Source organism: Conger conger, chromosome 11 (assembly GCF_963514075.1).
Source record: "Conger conger chromosome 11, fConCon1.1, whole genome shotgun sequence".
Taxonomy (NCBI): Eukaryota; Metazoa; Chordata; class Actinopteri; order Anguilliformes; family Congridae; genus Conger; species Conger conger.
The window spans coordinates 39,370,190-39,389,726 of NC_083770.1; the positions used below are offsets into that span (position 1 = coordinate 39,370,190).

Here is a 19,537-nt window from a genome sequence, read left to right on the forward strand (position 1 = left end):
GCTAAGAACGGAGATGTAAATTAACCTTCATTCTGTTGACGTGACTCATCTGAGTTGTGTTCTAGTTTGACGGGGCTCAGCTGATGATGCGATGCGTGAGGGGGAGACTGAGCCAGAGAGAGCTGGAGCCATCGTTCCCCTCAATGTAGCGCCACCTCCGGCTGGCTCCTCGGCCAGCAGGCCCACAATGCCACGCGTGATTTGTGATCTTGTCGCCCTCTCTGGCGCCCCCTGTTGGTTGAGCAGGGGGGTCCTCAGTCCGTCTCCTCCTCGTGTCTGTGCAAGCGGGGCTGGCGGGGTGGAGAAGCAGCCGGGGACATCACGTGCATTAGGGGAGACCGTGTGGTCGTCCACGCTCTCCCGCGGAGGTTGCAGCATGCTGAGCGTGGCTTTTGATTGATTTGACGATTGGGTATTGCAAATTGTTAAAGACCTCTGTTTTTAAAGAAGACCCTGTCCTTTAGAAGACGGCACCTTGAGTAAAGAGCTGTTTGAGGAAGGCTGGGGATCATTGGAAAGAAAACATTTGTGGGTGGGGGAGGGGGGTGGTTTGGGGCGGAGACGGAGGGGGGTGAGGAGTGACCGGCTGGTGCCTGGTCCAGCTGCACAGGTCGCGGCCCGTCTGGCATGCAGAAAGAGGATCCAGACGGCTGCCTCAGGTGCCCTTTACCTGACGAGTGCAGGCTTGTGCAGAAAAGTTGAACTTCCCGTTACGGGTCTTCCCGCGCAGAAACCCGCCACTTCCCGTTTCTGTGTGTGGAAACCTGCCGTTTTTCCCCGTTCGGGCACTCTGCGGACACACTTCACACCTCTCTCTCAGCTTTGCCCAGGCCAAGGGTGGCCACAGCTCCACCGCGAAGGAGAGGGAGCAGAGTTCACAACCTGGCTGAGTAAGAGGGGGGGTTTTGGGGGGGGGGGGTCACTCTCGGGTGAAGGATGGCTATTGCACCGCGGATGAACTTTGGCGTAACGGTACTCCCGCATCCACTTGAACTTTTCAAACACTGTGATCTCTCTACACTTCAATGTGAACAATCTGCCTTACCGCACAAGCTCTGCTTCACGGATTAGCCCTGTCTGCAAAGGGGAGGGACCGGCTGAACTGACAAAAGTTTCCACTGGTGAGGGAGAGACAGTCTCAGCTAAATAAAATCGTCTGGCTGCATTTGGTCTTGCAGCTGCCAAAAGAAAGTATCTCTCCTGTGAAATAAAACGTAGTTAATGGTAATTGGGCATATTAGGGGTATAGTGTGAGCCAAGTTAGGTTTATGCCCTGTGGTGGCTGAGAAGAGGAAAGTGAGGCTGTTTGTCGTCATGGAGAAAGTGGGAGTACTAAAAGATTTGTGGTGACAAACATGTTAAGGAAGTTTGCCTTTGTCATTATTACAGTAGCCTGGGTAAAACCACACCTCATCTTATCAACAAAGACCTTAGGACCTAACAGATAACCAGTCACTGCTTGTGTTACATTTCCTTTAACATTCTTATTTTATCATTCAAATTGCCTGCTTTAAGACTATGGATTGTGGATATATTTGTGAGGCGTTTTTAAGGTAAAGGGATACGAAAATAAAGTCAGGGAAGATTGAGTAGTTGGAGTCCGTTTCAGTGAGAGGTTCGATCAAATAGGAGTGTGCACTTGTAGGCACTTCTGTATGAGGATTATGTCATTTATTTATTTTTTCAAATCCATGCTAACAAAAGACTTGGCAAGAACTTTGTTTGAAGGGCACTTGTTTTTTTTTGAGGGGGGATTGCACGTGGGTGGGGGAGGATGGTGCTCCTGGCACTTCAGCTGTGAGAAGGGCTGGCCCAAACCTCGGCCCTGGAGGGTCAGTGTCCAGACGAGCCCCAGGCTTTTTGTCTTCCACAGGCCGAACGCACTTCACCTTCCAGCTGCTGCCTGGGTTGGGCTGAGGAGGGGAAGGGAATGGGGGAGGGGAGGGGTGTGGGTGGGGGGGTGCAGCTGAAGCGGGACAGGCCTGGAAATTTCCGTTGTGTTTCAGCCCATTCCAGGATGGGTGTGTGTGTGTGTGTGTGTGTGTGTGTGTGTGAGTGTGAGAGAGAGAGAGAGAGAGAGAGAGAGAGAGGGAGAGAGAGAGAGAGAGAGAGAGAGAGAGAGAGAGAGAGAGAGAGAGAGAGAGAGAGAGAGAGAGAGAGAGAGGGGAGAGAGAGAGAGAGAGAGAGAGAGAGAGAGAGAGAGAGAGAGAGAGAGAGAGCAAGGGTTGGGGTTTTGGGGCTTGGCGGTGTGCCAGTCACAGCAGGAAGCTCCCTGGTTCACACGGACAAAAGCAGCCATAGCGGACCAAGCTATCTGCACAGCACTCAACAAAACCTCTCCCCTCTACCCAACCCCCCAGCAGGGACTGTGCAGTCCCCTCAGCAACACTGAACTGATCGACTGCAATCACTCACAGAGAGCCACAGATTCAGTACACCACCATCACCAAGATTACCTTGATTTGGCATTATCTTGTACAATGTAAAGCACTAAGATAGTGATTATAACCACAAAAGTGATTATGCTAATACGATTTAAAAAAAAACTAGCAATTAACCAAATGACAAAGTGATTATTACTGCTTAGTGCACAACTCTGTTTTTATGGTCTGTTTAACGATGCCTCCAAACACATTTCCTGGAAGTGCACTTTGCTAGTTACTATTTGGGTGCAAGTGAATCGCCCATCACTGGCCCATCAGTAACAGAGCGCCTGCCATGTCCTCTGGTCATTTCAGAGTTAAGTTGTTGGAGGCATTTGACTTGCATTCAATGAATTAAATAGCAAAGGCGTGAGTCTGTACGACATTGAAATGTGATACAATAACAGTCTATTCCCAAGAGCTCTGGGGCCTCCGTTTCATTAGACATTTTTTAAAACCCAAATAAAAAGCTCAATTACAGTTTTCAATTATCCTAATTAACTATTTAATTTGATTGTTGCGAGCAAACCCACATAGATGGGGGTATTCCAGGATAGGCAGAGGGTTATTCTAGTGTAGACTAAGCATTTTCCACCAGATGTCATACTTTTATTTTACAATGCATTGGATGCTGTGGTTCTGATAAAACTGCAGGAAAAACGTTTTTGTAGCAAGTGGTTCTTATTCAAATCAGCTCTCTGGGCATTGATGCAGTTATCTTGTTCTCTTGATTACAACATTAGTTTTGTGTGAAATACAAATTGGAGCAAGTAGATGATCTCCCATTTATTCAGACAGCCCCTCAATGCTGTTTTCATGGTTGCACTCAAACGCTTTTCTGTAGAGTAGTCTTGGTATTATTAATGGGTATGTGGCATAACTCTGAAAGCACAGAATGAATAGTGTATTATGTATTTTATTAAATCTTTAACCATTATCATGTAAAGACTGCTATCAACAGAGAGAATCTGTCAAACCAAGTGGTGTTTATTAAACATTTGCAACAAAAGCAAATAACACACTTACACTTAATCACCAATTTAGATAATCAAGAACAAATAATGCTTTATTTCCAAAATCCTTAGAATTTGCATTGTGTCCATGCAGCCTACTTCAATGATTGATTTGTCATAAGATGACTTTATTAACATTAAACACAAATTATGCATTCGTATTGATTAATTTATATGTGCACTACTTGGTACACTACATTAGTATTTATAAAATGTGTCCTTTGCTATATCAGCATGGAAGATGTATTCAGGTATAGGCAATGTTCAGGGTGGAAATATATATATATATATATATATATATATATATATAATTATATATTTTAGTAACAGTATACCTCTTTCCAAATGCAGCCTATATACCGAACTTGTAAACTTTCATTAAATATTTACTCTGATAATGCATACACCAGATTAAATAACGTTTACCACACTTCCCTGACCTCTTAGTATGTGGGGCAGTTATCTAATTAGCTTAATCTTATCACTTAAGATAACTAGTGCACCAGAGGCACGCCTCTGAAATGCGGAATACGGGCGGGAAAGGACGTGTGTGTGTACATTCACCTGTCCACCTACACCCCCCACAAGCTTGTACCGCGTGCAATCGGGGTGTTACTCATTGCAGTTGATTTCTCCAGCAACGCTTAACACCATGTGTATTGCACATTATCGTCAGTCTGAATGGTACAAACCGAGCTTAAATGTGTGCGGGGGCGCTCAGTTTAAAAAACACACGCCAGTTAGCGAGCTTGTTTACGGAGCGGGCAGGCTATTTGTTTAAAGAAGGCATCAGTTCACTCGCTAGCTCTGACAAAAAGAGGGATGTCGGCGATGCAACGTCGTTCCAAACGGGAGAGAAATGGAGGGGGCTCCCTTTGATCTTTAAATACCCTCTAACATTAAAACCACAATCCGTTGCTTTGATTTTTTTTTCTTACCACGTCGCCAGCTGCAGGAAAAATGCAGACGGTCCCTAACATGCCCGTATCGCTGTGTGCGTGCACACCAGAGAAAGCGAGACACCTATCGTTTTTTCCGCTTCACCATCTGTCCTATTCTTCCATTTCATGTGTACAACAGATATTCACCCTTCACGGTTACAGCCTCCTTATCCACACCCGTCCCTTGCTACCTCTCTCCTGGCCTCTCCAGTGTGCGCAGGGATTGCACGATGCAGACGCTCCCTTGGCCCAAGCTGCTTCCCCCCTCCCCCACCAGCCGAGCTCCTGTTTCACTCAAAGATGGCGTCAGCTTTGGAGGCTCTGGTCTCTGGCTGCATTTTTGGTCTTGTTGTTGTCTCTGTTTCGAATGATTTTTGGCACATCCTCCCCGGCAACTCGACTCGAAATCCCGGTGAGTAGCGAGGGATGGGGGGCAGATTCCTCCGGACGGTTTCAGACCCTACCCTTTACAAACCCGAGCTGGACCCGTCCTGGTTTTCTGGGAACCGCGAGAGGTAGAGGGAAAGGGGTACGGAGAGAGATGAAGCGAGTGAGGGGGGGCGCGGGGGGGTTGGCGGCGGCGGTGGTGGTGGTGGTGGAGGAGGAGGAAGGGGGGGCGAGTGAGCCGAGGCCTACTTCGCTTCAACGGCCTTGTCTTCACCGCACCGCAGGCGCTACGTGGGAGGGTGGGTGATATAGGGAGGAAGGAAGTGCAAGGAGGAGGGGGGGAGTTAGCCAGCCGTGTGTTGGGACGCGACAAGCGGGCAGGGTTTGTACTCATACCCGAGGCTTTGACCAAGGCCGAGCGGCCATATCGTCCGCTGCTAGTTTTTGAAGAAATCCATATTTCGTTGGAACAGTCCAACACCTCCAGTGGCCACCAGTACATTGTGTCTTTGTAGGCCGTGCAACCGCGATCTCTCAGCGGGTAGCGAGCTAAGCTAAATGGAGCACTGCCCGTGCCTGTTATTGTTTGAAACCTCGGGCGTTGTTGGAATCACGTCATTGTTGGTTGGATCGAGGTACTATTTCTCCGAGGCTGCGCTGCACGTTTCCCTTCAATTTTTGATTGCTGGCTAATTCGCATGGTTTGCATCTTGTAGCTAAAGGTTAGTAACGGTAGCCGTGCTATCGGGAGAGAAGTGTAACATTAGCTAGCTAGCTGGCAATATGTAAACAGTGTGTATGTGTGCGAGTGTGTGCATGGTAACGTTAGCTAGACCCATCGTCCTGGTAGAGGACGATCAAAACAGATTCAGGAAATCACAATTTGTGTTCTGCACATGGAATTGTTGCAGACAGTTGTGGTATTCAGCAAAGGCATAGAAATATTGCGGTTGCAATAAAGCGGGTTTGTTGGGTAAATATAGCTACATGGCTAACGTTCGCTAGCTGTGTGCGGACTAGAGATTATCGTGGTGAACAATGTTCGGACGTGCAGTTGCAGGTTTTGAGTGTTTATTTCCTTGATCTCGACCAGTGTTTGTTTTGGTTTTTTTTAATCACTGTGCAGCTCGCTATTGTCTTGGTGAACTGCACGTTGAAATTGAAAGTGTAAGTCAGCATTGCTTCGCTGGTTAGTCATGCATTACTTCCCATTTCTCCTGTGAAAACAAAACTACACTGGCTCCTACTGCTTTGATTTGTGACAGATTTAAAAACATTGGTGGAACTTAATAGGGCTGCAGTCCGACTTGGGAAAAGACACATATGGTTTTGCTGTCAGCCCGGAGGGTTGTAGGAATAGTGACCGCAGAAATGACCCTGAAGTACACAAAACATTTGTCATGTGTAGGTGTTGTTTTTTTTAATGTGTTGTTCTTAGAGAGAACTGTTTTTAGTTTGAACAATTCATAATAGACTGATACTGTGTTTTGTTGAAATAAGGCTTTCTAAGAAGGTCTGGCCTCTGTGGTCTCTGGGAAATGTGGTTCAGGGTGTCCCAGTTACCTGCAGAAGGTGCTGCTTTGAAGTGAATGAAGAGGACAGGTGAGCCATAGTGAACCCACACGGAGTAGACAGGTTATTTGGGGACAAGCTTTCTTTGCCGGGCACGACCCACTGGCCGAAGAAACGGGCAGTTTGTGGACAGCAGCTGGGCACAGGCGGTATGGTCGGTGAGCGGATTGTGGACCTGCTGTGGGGCCTCTGAACAACTGTCCGAGCAGGAGTGGCAGATGATGCTGGCTCCAGGTGCCCTGAGGTCTCTGTGTGTGCGGATTGACTGCTTCCACAAGCATTTTCTGCACAAAGTACAACTCTGGCGTCTGTTTTCTGGACCCTGGGAAATTAGCATGTTGCGTTGTTGTTTTGTAGGGGCTCTGACTAGTCGTCTTGGACGGTGTAGCCTATAGGTTTTCACGCAGGTCCTCAACCTGAGGTTGGATTTCCCAAAGTCACTGGCAGTGTACTTGATTGACTTGAACTGACGTGAACTAGACTTGATGGCTGTCAAAAACGGATACTTTATGTGAATCATACCTTATCCGACCTGTTCTGTAGTTGTTCTCATTACCTTCTGAATGCACTGACTTACTGCATGCTGCTTTGGATAAAGGCGTGTGCTGTATACATGTAATGTGTTGTTGTTGTTGTTGTTGTTGTTTTTAAGTCGGGAGCTGAAAGTCATTGCCGCCGTGCAGTTCAGGTTTGCCTTTTCCCTGTTACTGGATGGAGGGGTATGGCCACATTGAGACCATGAGTTAGGGTGTCCCTGTTTGAGACTGGGGGGTCATAGCAGCAGAGTGAGTGCTGTTTTGTTGTGACTTGACGCTGGTGTGCCTGACCAGACTGTGTGTGTGATTGACAGCTCCTGTGTGAGTGTGTGTAACTGATTTACTCTGTTTACATTATAGTCTTTTGCCAGGGTCTTTGATCCTCAGTGACCCACTGAAGTGTGTTTCCCATGGTAGACAAATGCTACTACAGCTAGAGTTACCAGTTATGTACGTGATACTGTCAAGGGGAGTACCTGTACACCTGTGCGTGTGCGTTACTGACCCTGTGGTATGTGTGTGTTTCTTACCGACCCCAAGGAGTGTGTGTGTGTGTGTGTGTGTGTGTGTGTGTGTGTGTGTGTGTGTGTGTGTGTGTGTGTGTGTGTGTGTGTGTGCACGCACGTTACTGACCCCATGCTATGTGTGTGTGGGACTGTGCAAGCACACACTTTTCTGACCCCAAGGTGTGTATATGTGCACGTTACTGACCCCATGGTGTTTGTGTGTGTGTACACATTACTGACCCCATGGTGTGCGTGTGTGCACGTTACTGACCCCATTGTGTGTGTGTGTGTGTGTGTGTGTGTGTGTGTGTGTGTGTGTGTGTGTGTGTGTGTGTGTGCACATTACTGACCCCATGGTGTGCGTGTGCGTCTGCGTGTGCGTGTGCGTGTGCGTGTGCGCGTGCGCGCACACTACTGACCCCATGGTGTGTGTGTGTGTGTGTGTGTGTGTGCACGTCACGGACCCCATGGTGTGTGTGCACATTACTGACCGTATGTGTGTGTGCATGTTACTGACCCAATGGGGTGTGTGTGCATGCACCTTACTGACCCCATGGGGTGTGTGTGTGTGTGTGTGTGTGTGTGTGCGCGCGCGCGCATGTTACCGACCCCATGGTGTGTATGCGTGTGTGTGCGCGCGTGCGTGTGTGTGCACGTTACTGACCCCATGGTGTTTGTGTGCTTTGTCTCCACAGGGCGCACGTCTTGCTGAAATGCAGTCGGCATGAATATGATCAGCCCACTCTGCTCCCTGGGGTGAGATATCCGTTCCACAGCCTCCGAGAGAGGGAGAAAAGAAGAGGGGGAAAGAGGAGGAGGAGGAGGAGTACCGGAGCGACGCAACACAACTCAGCTCAGCGCACACAAAAGACAAAACTCGCTTCCAGCAACTTCCTCCAGGAGAACCTGGACAAATTCCCTCCTACGAGAATCTACTTCTTCCACCGTTCTGCAGCCGCAATACGGGGGTCCAAAACCAAACTCCACCGTCTGGGAGAAAAAGGGGTCCAAAGCAACATTAAAACAAATTGGGCCAAAACCTTTTTAATTTTTTAACAGTTGTTTGTTGCTCTTATCGCCAAAAAGGGGAACTAAGGCGACACGTTACCGGTTTAGTGCCTGAGGCATCTCTGTGAAGGCATACTGCATTGTGGGATAGCACTGGTGTAGCCTGCCTGCCTATAGGCCTCCAGTGGAGGTTTCTTTGGGGAGATTCGGCGAGCGAAGCTAGGAGAGCAGATTCCCTTTGCTCTCGGCTTTTCTCCCTTTCCTCTCGCCGTCCCACCTGGGAGTCAGGGCGGGGGGCGGTGCGCCGGTGGTGCCGGCTCGTCCGTCGGTATTTGGGGTGGGGTGGGGGGGTCAGCGGGAACCTGTGCTATGGTGATTTGGTCTCTGCCGGACTCTTTCTCAGGCTGTGTGGGACTCGTAGTGCGTCCCCGCGACAAGGGATAGTCACCAGGAGGAGGAGAGACCAGGAGGGGGGGGAGGAGGAGGAGGAGGAGGAGGAGGAGGAGGAGTGGGAGGGGGGGCCCAGGAGAGGGGGGGGTGAGAGACGCTTCCTGGATGGGTGTGTCGTCGGGCCGTCGCCGGAGCACCAGCCAATCATCAGCCATGGTGAAGCTGGCCAACCCGCTCCACACCAACTGGATCCTGGAGGCCATCAAGAAGGTGAAGAAGCAGAAGCAGCGGCCCTCCGAGGAGCGCATCTGCAATGCCGTGTCCATGTCCCACGGGCTGGACCGCAAGACCGTGCTGCAGCAGCTGGAGCTCAGCGTCAAGGACGGGTCCATCCTCAAAGTGTCCAACAAGGGCCTCAACTCCTACAAGGACCCCGAAAACCCCGGCCGCCTGGCCTTCCCCAAGCCCCGCGGCGGGGGCGGGGGTGGAGGCGGGGGCGGGGGAGGAGGAGGGGGTGGAGGCCACCCCGGCAGGAAGCCTGGCCTGGACTGGAACAAGCTGATCAAACGGGCGCTGGAGGGTCTTCACGAGCCGGGAGGGTCTACCCTGAAGAGCGTGGAGCGCTTTCTTAAGTGCCAGGGCGATGTTGCGGCCTACCTGTCCGGGAGCAGCTCCATGGGGCCGGTGGTTTTCCACCAGCAGCTGCGCGTGGCCATCAAGAGGGCCATGGCCCATGGGCGGCTGCTGAAGCAGGGGCCCCTGTACCGGCTTAGTGGCCGGGGGCCCCAGTCCGCGGGGGCCTTCAACATGCCGCTGGAATCGCTCCCGCCCGTCCGACTGCTGCCCCACGAGAAGGACAAGGTAGAAAAAATACCCCCTCGTCTCTCTCTTTCGCTCTCTCTCTCTCACCCACACCCACCCTCGCACACACACTCCCCTACCCCGACCCCATGCTGTCTGTCGTTCCACACTTCCACTCTGTCGTTCCACACACAACCGCATTGACTCTTGGGAAATGTAGTTTTCGCAGCCCCCCCACAGTCTGGGAGGCTCCGAACCAGGAAGTCCTCCTGCCGTTTAGTGTCAGTGGGTGCGTTTTTATACTCTGGATAGGGAGAGAGGATACTCACCAAAAAATGTAGCAAGGTGCTGACTTTTGACGAGCAATCATAAGAAGAGGAAGATGGTTTTGCACTCTACTATGCTCCCAAATAATTTATTGCAAGAACTGACATTTTTAGACCATGTTGTGCATAGTGTGCGACTGTCTTTCTCTTTTTATGTGTCCCAAGACTCAGGCACTCAGGGAAGAATCCTCCTTGCCTTAGCTTGTCCTCTCCTCCGATTCGGAAGTATGGGGGGAGAAGAGTGCATTTTTTGAGTATTGGGGAGCACCCCAAGTTGATCTCCCACTGCAGCTGGTTTTGTTGGCGCTCATGAGTAATGTCAGGGGCCCAACACCGTCCAGGTTTGGGAGAAAAATTGTGATCGACGATATTAGTTGGAAATGTGGAATCTTGGCAATTTTAAAAGTGGAAGGATAGATATGTTGTTTGTGTTGAGGTTTTCTTTAGTGTGAATTCAACACTGGTCAGTTTAAGACTATCTTTGGTTGCTGGTGCATCAAAGGATGGAGCTGAGGTATGAGGTGCAGGTGAGGTGGAGGCTGAGGTATGAGGTGCAGGTGAGGTGAGGTGAAGGTTGAGGTATGAGGTGAGGTGACGGTTGAGGTATGAGGTGCAGGTGGAGGCTGAGGTATGAGGTGCCGGTGTAGGAGGAGGCTGAGGTATGAGGTGCAGGTATAGGTGAAGGCTGAGGTATGAGGTGTAGGTGTAGGCTGAGGTATGAGGTGCAGGGGAGGTGAAGGCTGAGGTATGAGGTGAGGTGACGGTTGAGGTATGAGGTGCAGGTGGAGGCTGAGGTATGAGGTGTAGGTGTAGGTGAAGGCTGAGGTATGAGGTGTAGGTGTAGGTGAAGGCTGAGGTATGAGGTGTAGGTGTAGGAGGAGGCTGAGGTATGAGGTGCAGGTGCGGTGAAGGTTGAGGTATGAGGTGAGGTGACGGTTGAGGTATGAGGTGCAGGTGGAGGCTGAGGTATGAGGTGTAGGTGTAGGTGAAGGCTGAGGTATGAGGTGTAGGTGTAGGTGAAGGCTGAGGTATGAGGTGTAGGTGTAGGTGAAGGCTGAGGTATGAGGTGTAGGTGTAGGTGAAGGCTGAGATATGAGGTGTAGGTGAAGGCTGAGGTGTGAGGTGCTGGTGTAGGTGAAGGCTGAGGTATGAGGTGTAGGTGAAGGCTGAGGTATGAGGTGCAGGTGAGGTGAAGGTTGAGGTATGAGGTGTAGGAGGAGGCTGAGGTATGAGGTGTAGGTGAAGGCTGAGGTATGAGGTGTAAGAGGAGGCTGAGGTGTGAGGTGCTGGTGTAGGTGAAGGCTGAGGTATGAGGTGCTGGTGTAGGTGAAGGCTGAGGTATGAGGTGTAGGTGTAGGTGAAGGCTGAGGTGAAGGCTCGGGTATGAGGTAATGGAATCTCATCAGAGAATCTCATCGGTAATCATGTTCTCATCAGAGCATATGTTTCATTTTCTTTGTCAGCCTTCTGAACGACACATTTTGGTGACCCGCTGTTTCTGGTGCAAACTGATTTTATTCTGGGCTTTCTTTGTAAGTAATCTCTTTGTAGGACTTTCCAAATCGCTTTCTTTAGAAGTCCTGCTAGTATTATTTGAGGTTCCTGTCAATGGAAAAGTGTAACCGCATTGAATGTTCTCCTTTTTGCCTCGGTCAGAATAAGGAGCAAGATTTCATGCCCCGTCTGTCTGACCAGTGAGTGTGTAACTCTGCTGTACGTCTGTGCTGTTGTGCTGTGATATACAGGTAGCAGTTTCTGTAAAAAAGAAAGCCAGCCTCCACAGCAGTATCCTTGGAAAACATCCCAGCAATAAATTGTCGATTTAAATTGTGTTTAAATTAGGGTTTGCCCCTAAGGTACGTTTGAGGGTTTGCCCCTTTTTTTTTTTGGCACAGCCATTAAAATGTCATTGAAGTCTTTGCTCTTTATCGAACTGATTTCCACCTGCAGTGGTGTTGGCATTAGCGAGAGACCAGGTGCACCGCATCATTGTTAGCATTTGCCGAGAACGAGAGTAGTGTTAGCATTAGCGGGAGACCAGGTGCACCGCATCATTGTTAGCATTTGCAGAGAACGAGAGTAGTGTTAACATTAGCGGGAGACCAGGAGCGCCACATCATTGTTAGTATTGGCAGTTGACCAGGAGAACCAGAGTGGCATTAGCATTAGTGGTGGACCAGGAGAACCGGAGTGGCGTTAGCATTAGCAGTACACCCGGAGAACCACAGTGGTGTTGGCGTTAACAGAATACGAGGGGAACCGGAGTGCTGTTGGCATTAACAGGAGACCTGAAGTGGTGGTAGTGGGTAGTGGTGGTGTTTGCATTAGCCCAGGAGAAGTGGAGTTGCGTCAGCGCAAGAGAAGTGGAGAGGTGTTGGCTTTAGCGAGAGACTAGGAGAAGTGGAGTGGTGTTAACATTAGCGAGAGACCAGGAGAAGCGGAGTGGTGTTGGCATTAGCAAGAGACCAGGAGATGCGGAGTGGTGTTGGCATTAGTGGTCACTCTTTGAGTTTCCCTTCCTCACAGAGAGGGCGATGAGTTTGGCAGGCTGTGGCTGGCTGACCGGGCAGCAGTCCAGGAATAGGGGTGTTGGTCAGGTCCCAGGCACGGAGTCACATGGGACTCCCACGACTTGCCCCGCACCCTTCCTGAGCGTAGCGGAGGAGAGGGATGGGGCAGGAGGGAGGACGAGCGGTTGTCCACAGCGACGACAGGCTTGCCCGTTCGCCAGACTCCAGCAGACAGTACAGCCCGGGGCTCCGCCCACACGCACGGCTCCTCTGCCAATCGAATGCAGAGCCTGCAGGGTGACGGGCGCTCAAGAGGCGCCGCCATGTTGGCTGTCCGCAGCTCCTCTTTGCCGCGTGCCGCCTGTCTGCGACCAAGCCCCTCAGCGGGGCTATCATGTTCCACGGAGACCTGGGTCAATTGCCTAACTGTTTTGGATTCAAATACTTTTCCGTGCTCGATTTATCATGCCCGGTGCAATTGAGCCAACCAAGAGGGCCCAGAAGGCAGGGTTTGCATTGGTTCCAATACACCAGACGGGCTCAGTAAAGTATAGAGTTTTTGAATTTGAATCCAAAGCAGTTGTGTATTTGACCCAGGACTGTCTCTGTAGTCAGAGAGCATCTGCACAGTCCAGCGTGAGCCGTTCTGCACAGACCCCTCTCAGCTGCACAGTTTCACATTGCCTCTGACTCATGAGAGAAAAAACGAGAACACGCCTGTCTCTTCCCCGTCTCCTCTGACTATCCCTGTCTGTCTCCTCTGACTATCCCGGTCTCCTCTGACTATCCCGGTCTCCTCTGACTATCCCGGTCTCCTCTGACTATCCCAGTCTCCTCTGACTATCCCAGTCTCCTCTGACTATCCCGGTCTCCTCTGACTATCCCGGTCTCCTCTGACTATCCCGGTCTCCTCTGACTATCCCAGTCTCCTCTGACTATCCCAGTCTCCTCTGACTATCCCAGTCTCCTCTGACTATCCCAGTCCCCCGTCTCCTCTGACTATCCCAGTCTCCTCTGACTATCCCAGTCTCCTCTGACTATCCCCGTCTCCTCTGACTATCCCAGTCCCCCGTCTCCTCTGACTATCCCAGTCTCCTCTGACTATCCCAGTCCCCCGTCTCCTCTGACTATCCCAGTCTCCTCTGACTATCCCAGTCTCCTCTGACTATCCCAGTCTCCTCTGACTATCCCAGTCCCCAGTCTCCTCTGACTATCCCCATTTCCTCTGCCGTTCTGAGCTGTCAGAGAGCCCTATGGAAAGGCCGTTTGAGGATCAAGACGCAACATATTTGTGTTTTTGGGACGCGCGCATTATCATTGTGCCACTTCCAGCCGGCCTGCTTTAAACCCGACAAACAGGCCTTTCCAGAACAGCCTTTTTATAGCAGGAGACGGAGACAGAGACGGTCGGTAGAAATCCAAACCTCCGGATGACTGCCGGGGCTTAATCTGTCACAGACCTCGCCTCCAGCCATCTGTCTTTCCCGGCTAACTTCTGGGAGGTCAGGCTCTCTACGAGCATGCGGTGAATTACTCACAACATTCAGTAGAAAAAAACGATTGTTTGCAACAGTAGTCACATTGCAGCAGTTTATACCGTTTCTTTGGGTGGCGGGGTAATACAGTGCTGGACCGAGCGCGGAACTTGCGGGTTTCACTCTCAGATGAGGCACAGCAGTATCTTTTAGCAAAGGTCCTTATCCTTAAAATGTGTCCGAAACATCTCCAGCTGTGTACATGGTAGTTTAGAATCGGGTAGAAGGCTGCATAAGTCTGTCTGTATGAGGGCATCAGCTAAATGCCTAGTGTAATGTACCTGTAATTTGTTGGAATGCATCTGGAAAAGCTCTGTTTAAAATTGAAGTGCGTATTTACCTGATAAGGAGGCAGGCTAATTCTTGGAGGCGAGCAGGTGCAGTGTGATTATGATGGTTCGGGGGGGGGGGGGGGGGGGGGGTGGTTTCGGCGTGCAAAGCGCCAGCCCTGCCGCCACTGCAGCGAGGTGTGTGTGTGTGTGTGTGTGTGTGTGTGTGTGTGTGTGTGAGTGTGTGAGTGTGTGAGTGTGAGTGTGAGTGTGAGTGTGAGTGTGAGTGTGAGTGTGTTTATGTGTATGTATCTGCGTGCGTGTGTGTGTGCGCGCGTGCGTCTGCGTCTGCGTGTGTTTGTGTATGTATGTGTGTGTGTGTGTCTGCGTGCGTGCGTGTGAGTATGTGTGTGTGTGTGTGCGTGTGAGTATGTGTGTGTGTGTGTGCGTGTGAGTATGTGTGTGTGTGCTTGATGTCGTACTGCTCCATTCACACATGGGCTCGTCTCGCTCTCTCGTTCTCTCGCTCGCTCTAATAGGGGGTCATTCCCGGGCCACGAGTGGGGGGGACGGAGTCAAACAGAGGTCGCGGACATATAGATACCACATCTCACCCCCCCACACCCCCACCTCCCCTCCCAAACGCAGTTAGGATCGGAGGGATGGGCTCAGCACCCAGGGCGGTGTGTGGGAGTCTGTGTTTGGCTGGGAGATCCATCTCAGCCTCTCCAGCCTCTTACTGCCAGATACACTGGCTCAGGGTTCCCTTCCCATAACCGTGGAAGGGGATTAGTCACCAGTGTGGTTTATATGGGTGAGGGGATTAGTCACCAGTGTGGTTTATATGGGGGAGGGGATTAGTCACCAGTGTGGTTTGTACGGGGAGGGGATTAGTCACCAGTGTGGTTAATATCTGGGAGGGGATTAGTCACCAGTGTGGTTTATATGGGGGAGGGGATTAGTCACCAGTGTGGTTTGTACGGGGAGGGGATTAGTCACCAGTGTGGTTTGTACAGGGAGGGGATTAGTCACCAGTGTGGTTTATATGGGCGAGGGGATTAGTCACCAGTGTGGTTTGTATGGGAAGGGGATTAGTCACCAATGTGGTAAGTTTTTATGGCCCTGCGTTTTGTTCGGTTGCCATTTTAGTGGCTCGCGGGTGGCGTTTACAAGTGTGGTGAGCTCCACCCTAATGACCTGGTACCGTGCCCAGTCTGTACCACTGCAGGTGTGGGTGTGGCTCTGTCAAATTAACCAGGCCACTCCCACCAAACTGCGCCGATAACAACTCCAATTTAACGGACACGACTGCATTTGCTGCAAAAATAAAAATGTCATTATTATGACCATTGTCATATTATCAAAATCTGGGAATGAGCGGGGGAAAAGAGTGCCATCTTTATAAACTCATTGACTCTTGGGAAATGTAGTTTTTTTTTCTCCGTGAATTGTGACCTTTTTCTCTCCGTGTTGAGGGTCAGACTCTTATTCTCGGGCCGTACCCATTTCTCTTGTTTGTTTCCAAGGCAACCATTTTGGCAAGTTTGCCAGGGCTCCCCGCTTTCCTTCCCCTGTATCTGTGCTGTGTTCTGCATGGCCGTGCTGGTTGTATCTGTGCTGTGTTCTACATGGCCGTGCCGGTTGTCTCTGTGCTGTGTTCTACATGGCAGTGCCGGTTGTATCTGTGCTGTGTTCTACATGGCCGTGCCGGTTGTATCTGTGCTGTGTTCTACATGGCCGTGCCGGTTGTCTCTGTGCTGTGTTCTACATGGCCGTGCCGGTTGTATCTGTGCTGTGTTCTACATGGCCGTGCCGGTTGTATCTGTGCTGTGTTCTACATGGCAGTGCCGGTTGTATCTGTGCTGTGTTCTACATGGCCGTGCCGGTTGTATCTGTGCTGTGTTCTACATGGCAGTGCCGGTTGTATCTGTGCTGTGTTCTACATGGCCGTGCCGGTTGTATCTGTGCTGTGTTCTGCTTGGCCGTGCCGGTTGTATCTGTGCTGTGTTCTACATGGCCGTGCCGGTTGTATCTGTGCTGTGTTCTACATGGCCGTGCCGGTTGTATCTGTGCTGTGTTCTACATGGCCGTGCCGGTTGTATCTGTGCTGTGTTCTACATGGCCGTGCCGGTTGTATCTGTGCTGTGTTCTACATGGCCGTGCCGGTTGTATCTGTGCTGTGTTCTACATGGCCGTGCCGGTTGTATCTGTGGTGTGTTCTACATGGCAGTGCCGGTTGTATCTGTGGTGTGTTCTACATGGCCGTGCCGGTTGTATCTGTGCTGTGTTCTACATGGCCGTGCCGGTTGTCATCAGGGTCTGTTCTGAGCGGTTGTTCCTCTTATTTTCTGTGCTGCTCTGAGGTGGTGACTGTGGTCCTGCTCCCGGAGAGCAAAGGGGCTTCTGGGTAAAGAATGCCATCGTGGGGCTTCTGGGTAAAGAATGCCATCGCGGGGCTTCTGGGTAAAATATGCCATGGAGGGGCTTCTGGGTAAAATATGCCATGAAGGGGCTGCTTAGGGGCTGCTTGGGGACTTTTCCTGCTCTAGTCACGGTTCTATGGGTGTCACGGTGGTACAGTGGATAGCACTGTCGCCTCACAGCAAGGAGGACCTGGATTCGAATCCAGCCATTCAGAGGGCATTGCTGTAAATGAGCATGTGTATCCCTCAAATAAAATAAGGGTAGTGCCCCCTCCTGGTCAACCTGTGGCCCTTTCTGCCACTCGCGGCTCTGCGACCTGGAAGCATACCCCACACCAGAGGTGTCTGAGATCACGTGCTTCTCCGCTCGATAGTCCCACACGGTAAGAGAGACGTAAGACTGAACTTAGGCCCCCTGCTAACCTCCGTGCACATTCCTCATGACTCTACATTACACAAAACATAATGAAAAACTCACAGTGAACCGTCACGGTTATGTGCATGCTTTCCTGAAGGAAATGCTTGGAGATGTCGTCCGTCCAACTTGGGTGAAAAGCATATGAAAAGAGATGAGTATGATTTTTAAACTTTGTAATCACCTGCTTTTATGAATTAAGTGCAGAGTACCCAGGCCCTTCTCCTCTGGGCTGACAGCAGAAGTCTGGCAGGTGCGGTAGCTCCAGGGCTGGGGGTCTGGGTGTCAGGGCTTTGGCCAGCTTTGTGGGCGGAAGTAACCTTCCAAAACGAGCGTGGAAAATGTGACACGGAGAACTCCCCACAACCTCTCTCTGGTAACAGGATCCAGAGAGAGTAACGCAATCTAGGGGACATGCATTTACCCATTCACACATACTCACACACACACACCCATGCATGCACACGCATACACACAAACCAGTACACACACACACACACACACACACACACACACATACACACACACATACACACATATGCAGAAAACCAGTACACACATGCGCACACACACACACACACACACACACACACACACACACAAACCAGTACACACACATGCAAATATCTTCCCATTCTCTCATGTACATACACATGTACACACAAACCCGTACCCACATGCAGTCATCTACCAGTTCTCTCATGTACACCCACATAGGTACATGCATCTACCCATTCACACGAATACTCAGACACACACACACCTACCCTCTTCGCGCACACACACACACACACACACACACACACACACACACACACACACACACACACACACACACACACACCGTGGTTGTATTTAGCTCTGGCCCTGTAGGAATGTGGGCTGGGCCGGGCTCCAGGGGCTCAGGATGGCGGGAGTGGAGGAGTAGGCTGGGTGACTGCCATGCGCTCTGGGCTGACAGTGAGGCGCTTCTGGGATGCCGTGCGTGCAGCAGATTCCCCGTCCGCGGCGGGTAGGACCCGCTATGCGCCCGTTCGTGTGCGATCCTTCATTTCCCTTTCTCCTTTCCAGTAGCTGTGTGTAGCAGTTAAGCTTCTGCTTCTTCATACTGCGTTTTCATACTGCTCTTGTTTCCTAACGGAGTTTGAAAAGCTTGAAGATTCGAAAAGCTTTGAGTAATTTGAAAAGCTCGAGTATTCGGGGCTAGCGCTGATATGCGTTTCCGACTTCACGCGTTGTAATTTTGATTCATGTTGTGACAGTGTGGCCGGTCTTTTTTAGGGGTTTCCAGAGTGGACAGGACACTTCTAAGCGCCATTTTGTTTTGGGCTTTGGGGCTTTGGTTGCTATGCGGAGATGGGGCTTAAGATTGTGTTTCTCCTGTCCGTGTCACGCACACCTGTTATTCCTCTGTGTGTGTGCAGGTGCGTGCTTGTGTGTGTGTGAGTGTGTGTGCAGGTGCGCGTGTGTGTGAGTGTGAGATTGGTGTGATCTAAGACTATTAACAGTATAAAACATGAGCTGGCTGTGCCTGGTGCCACCTTTACAGACTCAATAAAAGGACACTCCATCGCTCCTGTAGACTCTCTCCCTCTCCTCTCTGTAGAGTTAAACTGCCCCAGGTCTCGGGCACTCAGCCTGGTGCTCGACGGCACACATTACTGTGGTAATCGGGTTAAAGGGGTTATGTTAGGAGACTGTTTTAAAAAATAAACAAACGCTACAGCAGAGGACGTTGTCTTGAGGTCCAGTCTGTTCTGTGCATTTCATATCCCATAGCTGAAAATGAAGGGGGGGGCTCGTACATTTCTGACTGAACCAAAATGGCCGCCGGCCCCCTCCTGTGGGCAGTGAGGTGTGTTGGGGGGAGTGATTGAGGTGTTTCGGCTGGGGGGCCGTGGTGGGGGGGGCCTCGGGCTGCAGAGGTGTCCCCTCGCTGTGCTTGGTCTGACTCAAAGAAATGAAGGCCATAAATCACCTCTCCTCCTCCTCCTTCTCCTCCTCCTCCTCTTCCTCCTCCTGCCTGGGCCTGCTCTCAACTACGCCAGCCCCCCACGGAATGTCTCCACACACACACACACACACACACACCGACACGGACACACACACACACACACACACACACACACACACAACAGACAACACTGCTTTATCGCTGAAGCTCCCAGAGCCGTGTTCCTACTCTGTTATTCCCGCCCTCGTTTGTCCTGCGTTCGTTTTTTGCGGGCATTGTTCAGGTAGCCTTCTGCCGCTACTGTGTTCTGCTGAGAGATTTATGAGGCTGAGCGGAGGTGCAGAGCGCTGAGAACATGCCTCTGTGCGGGAGATACCACAGAATGGCGGTACGAGCAGAGCTACACTGTCATGCTTGCGCACGCTAGTACTTGTGCATATAAACACACACACAGCCCCCCCCACACACACACACACACACACACACAGCCCCACATACATACACACACACACACACACACACACACAC

General features: G+C 50.9%; 1 protein-coding gene across 1 annotated transcript in view; it reads left to right on the forward strand.

Moving 5' to 3' along the window:
- Positions 1-8,926: 8,926 nt before the first annotated feature.
- kat6a (K(lysine) acetyltransferase 6A) overlaps positions 8,927-19,537 on the forward strand; it is a 32,909-nt gene continuing 22,298 nt past the window's right edge. The window contains exon 1 of the mRNA XM_061260284.1: positions 8,927-9,637. Within this exon, the coding sequence (XP_061116268.1) occupies positions 8,942-9,637 (696 nt within the window). The 5' untranslated portion in view covers positions 8,927-8,941. The remainder of the gene's footprint in view (positions 9,638-19,537) is intronic.